At 41.9% G+C, this 3728-nt stretch overlaps 1 protein-coding gene across 1 annotated transcript in view; it reads right to left on the bottom strand.

The window, feature by feature from the left end:
- Nucleotides 1–3426, bottom strand: part of LRP4 (LDL receptor related protein 4) — a 43753-nt gene extending 40327 nt beyond the window's left edge. Inside the window, exons 1-2 of the mRNA XM_026082356.1 lie at nt 3418–3426; nt 2802–2991 (exon numbers count right to left, since the gene is read on the bottom strand). Of these exons, the coding sequence (XP_025938141.1) occupies nt 2802–2991; nt 3418–3426 (199 nt within the window). The remainder of the gene's footprint in view (nt 1–2801; nt 2992–3417) is intronic.
- Nucleotides 3427–3728: the final 302 nt, after the last annotated feature.

The following is a 3728-nucleotide window of genomic DNA, read 5'->3' as shown; positions in this document are numbered from 1 at the left end:
TGTCTTTCCAGCAGATATCGGGGTGGTTGAAGTCCCCCATGAGAACCAGGGCCTGGGATCGTGAGGCTACTTCCAGCTGTCTGTGGAAGGATATACCATAACCACAGCTTTCTATGCAAGACCAGAGGTCCACCCAGCCCAGGGCATGGAGACAGACAAGGATGCAACAGCAGATGTCAAGAGAAGAGTGCAAGAACATAGCATGCATGCAGTGGTGCTTCCTCAGAAGACTTAAAATTTCCATCTATTTGTGCTTCCCAGACTTTCTAAACAAGATGTGGCATATTTGTATTTAACAGCCCTCAATGGATTTTTCTTCCATAAACTTGCTAGGTTGCCTTTTGAGATTGTTTGAAATTTCAGTATCAATTTTTTGTGGCACGGAGATCCACAGCTCAAGCACATATTGTGTGAGAGATGTGTATCTCCTGTTAGTTTTGAACCCTCCCCTGCTAGTTGTATGCCACTGGTTCTTTCACCAGGGTAACAGCAGTCAGTCTCCAATCACATTCTCCACAGCGCTCTACCATAGCCACCTCTTCAGCTTACACACTTCCAGGCTGAAGCACACATGTTAGATCAACTGTACCTAGCAGAGAAGGTGATGAATATATTAGATTGTCCTCTGATACACCTTTTCCAATTCTTCTATTAAGAAATATGACAGGGTGGGGAAGATAAACCAGAACTTCACAAAATATTTAAGAAGCCATGCACAACACAGATTTCCTCTTGCCCCTTCCTAAGGATTACCAACATTTGAGTTACTTTTCTGAGTACTATTAAGCACCAAGTCACTGTTTTCATGACATGGTCATTTATAAACCCAAGATCCTGTTCTGATGGGGTAGTACTATGCTTAGAGCTCAACATTATGGATATAAAGCTAGTATTGTCCCCTTCCTCTACCCTTCCCCATGCACAATTTTGCAATTAACTTCAATGACAGATGAAATGCAATTTTTAAACCCAGAAGATCCTTCAGCAATCCTTCAGAGTCAACCCTCATCCTTACAACACTGAATAACTTAGTATTGTCAGCAAATGCTGTCACCGTCCTGTAAGTAATCCAAGAAAAGGAATAAAGAAATTGAACAGTACAATAGGAGCAGAAACTCCTGTGTGACTCCACTGATGATCTCTTCCACTGTAAGATCTGGCTATTTATTCCTAGTTTCCATTCCCTGTTTTTTTTAGCAGGTTATTTTCCTATGGAAGGGCATCCCCTTCCCCATGGCTGCTTAGTTTAAGAACCTTTGGTGATGGGCTTTGTTGAAATACAAAGTAGACCTTATCAGCTGGGTATTTCATGTCTCCCTGGTCTCTCACACTTTCACAGAGTTCCAATAGATTTTTGAAGCATGACTTACAAACAAACAAAACAAAAAACCTTCCTCTGTGCTCAGTAAGAAGCCAGCAAAATCAGTTTAGTTATTGGACACCCCCACGTTCCCCCCCATCTCCATATTCCTGCTGAACTTCTTTTTCAGCATGAGTAGTTGAGTACAGCCTCTCCTCCCCTTCTCTTCTGAGGTTTTAATACTATTTCTTCAGTTCCCAGATCCTCAACTCTGCTTGCTTGAGCGTACGAAGTTCTTAAATTTGCACTTTCCTCCACTAGACATAAACATGCAGGTTTTCTTCCCACTATTCTACTTTCCCTTTGCTCTTGATTTCTCCAACTAAGGTCACTTTCTTCCCAGGTAACTCTTTCACTAGTCATCTTTATACCAAAACACTGATCTCTTCAGTTTGCTGGTGACCTGTGTTTCAAGAACCAATTTTTCCCCCCAATGTTTTCCATGTTTCTAAGTATTTTATGCAAAATTGTAAGAAAAAAGAAGATAGAAACAAGTTTTCCTATAGCTAAGCTAAGTTCTCCCACGCTTAAGGAAGAGGGGAATCCCCAAAACAGTATTCCAAAGGTAAGAAAAACTCCTTTTCCCACAGCAGGCAACAGTGGAAACCATGGAAGGTTATGGACACATCCAACAGAGGAAAATAAATTCCTCCACCATGTCTACTGACAGGAGACTGAAATCTTCGGCTCTAGGGAAACTTTCAGGAAAGGAGTTTCATGAAATTGAGCCTTTTTTCCACCCTTTAATTCTACCAATATCTGTGGAATCCAAAGAGATGAGGGAAGAAAGCAATTTACTTGTGGCCCCAGGAGAAGGGGTTTTCCGTTTCAATTCATTTACATTGTGTTAAACCTATTGAGAGTCACTTTTCATCACTTCTCATCYAGCTGGGCTCAGCTACACAGATACTGACATCCGCTGCAAGACAACCTTTCCCAGCAGATCCAAAGACAAATGAATGTTGATTACAGTGCTCACCCTTCCTCTCCCTTCACAGGGTAGCCAGAATAGAAACCAGAGTGTTCCTTAAGAGGGAAGACACCAACAGTCCTGAATACACTTATTCACATTGTTTAGTTATTCTATTATTACCTGTAGCAGAACTATACAGCCTGGTGTGCAAATATCACTTTTGCAAGGCAGGGAAAAAGAGATACTTCTCTCWCTCTCTCTCTCTCTCGTCCCTCTAAAACACACACACCCCTTATAAACATTTTTCTAAAAACTGCCAAAGGCAGAGATGGGCTTTCACTGTGCCTTGTGTGAGTGGACGTAGTGTTAGACAGAGTAGTAGTACAGGAGTCGCTCAAGAGTATGCCATCAATAGTCTTACACATGTCATACAAAAACTTGGATGGGCCTGTAAAACAGAGAAGTATCTGCAGAGAAAAGTGAAGACATTCAGCTTTCACAAACACAAATTCAAAATGGTTTTCTTACTGCAGCCGTCTTCATCACTGTGGTCCCCACAGTCGTTGTCTCCATCACATTGCCACTGAGCAGGGATGCACGTACATTCACCAAAAGCACTGACAGCACAAGTAAAGTGATTACGTCCACAGGAGCACTCAGTGCTACTTGTTACACCTGTAAAGGAACAAACAAAAAAAGGTATTTTGAAGCGATCCCTCTATTTTAGGGTGAGTAAATACATAAAATACAACTATTGTCCAGGTACACACTGCACGTATGAACACATACACTATTGCAAATAAAACTGGTCACCCAGTCACACTGTTGAAACAGGAGATCAAGTGCTATGCACAGTTTCCAGGAATGGAGCTATCTGAAGGGAACAGCAAATAGCAACCTGCCAGAAAGAGATCTAGGAATCAGCTAGTTGGAAAATAACTCAGCACTGGTCACAAACAAATAAAAAGGGTGCTTTGAGGACTGGGATTCCTTATTTTACGAGCTTAGTCCTCTCCTAGAGCACAGCACAGCACTGACGCTGCTCCACTTAGTCCTGAAACGGCCACAGAAAGGATATCAATGATTCTATTTCCAAGAGTTATTGGAGGGTCTTCTCTGGACCCTGTGCTTTCCGGATACTAACCTTCTCCATTCCACAGCTTTAGAAACTTCAGATTCCAGTGAAAGACAAAAAATACATCATTTCCTATTTGTGTATAGRGATTAACCTGTAACACTGTCCTGTGTGTAACTGCCGTTCATGGAAGCAAGGGAAGAGGACTTTCAACTCTGCAAAGCGACCAAAAGAAAATGCAGTTCATATGTCAAAATATAATCCCATAAGAATACCTTCTTCAGTCGTAAAGTTAGCATAAGGAGCTCCCAACCTTTTTCTCCCCTCTCCCAACTACGGAGCGATACTCTGCACAACAACTGATTTTCACACCTGTGCAA

The sequence above is a fragment of the Apteryx rowi genome, unplaced genomic scaffold (genome assembly GCF_003343035.1).
Source record: "Apteryx rowi isolate R43461 unplaced genomic scaffold, aptRow1 scaffold_574, whole genome shotgun sequence".
Taxonomy (NCBI): Eukaryota; Metazoa; Chordata; class Aves; order Apterygiformes; family Apterygidae; genus Apteryx; species Apteryx rowi.
The sequence above is the reverse complement of the archived record's forward strand: the minus strand, read 5'-3'. Positions and strand labels throughout refer to the sequence as shown.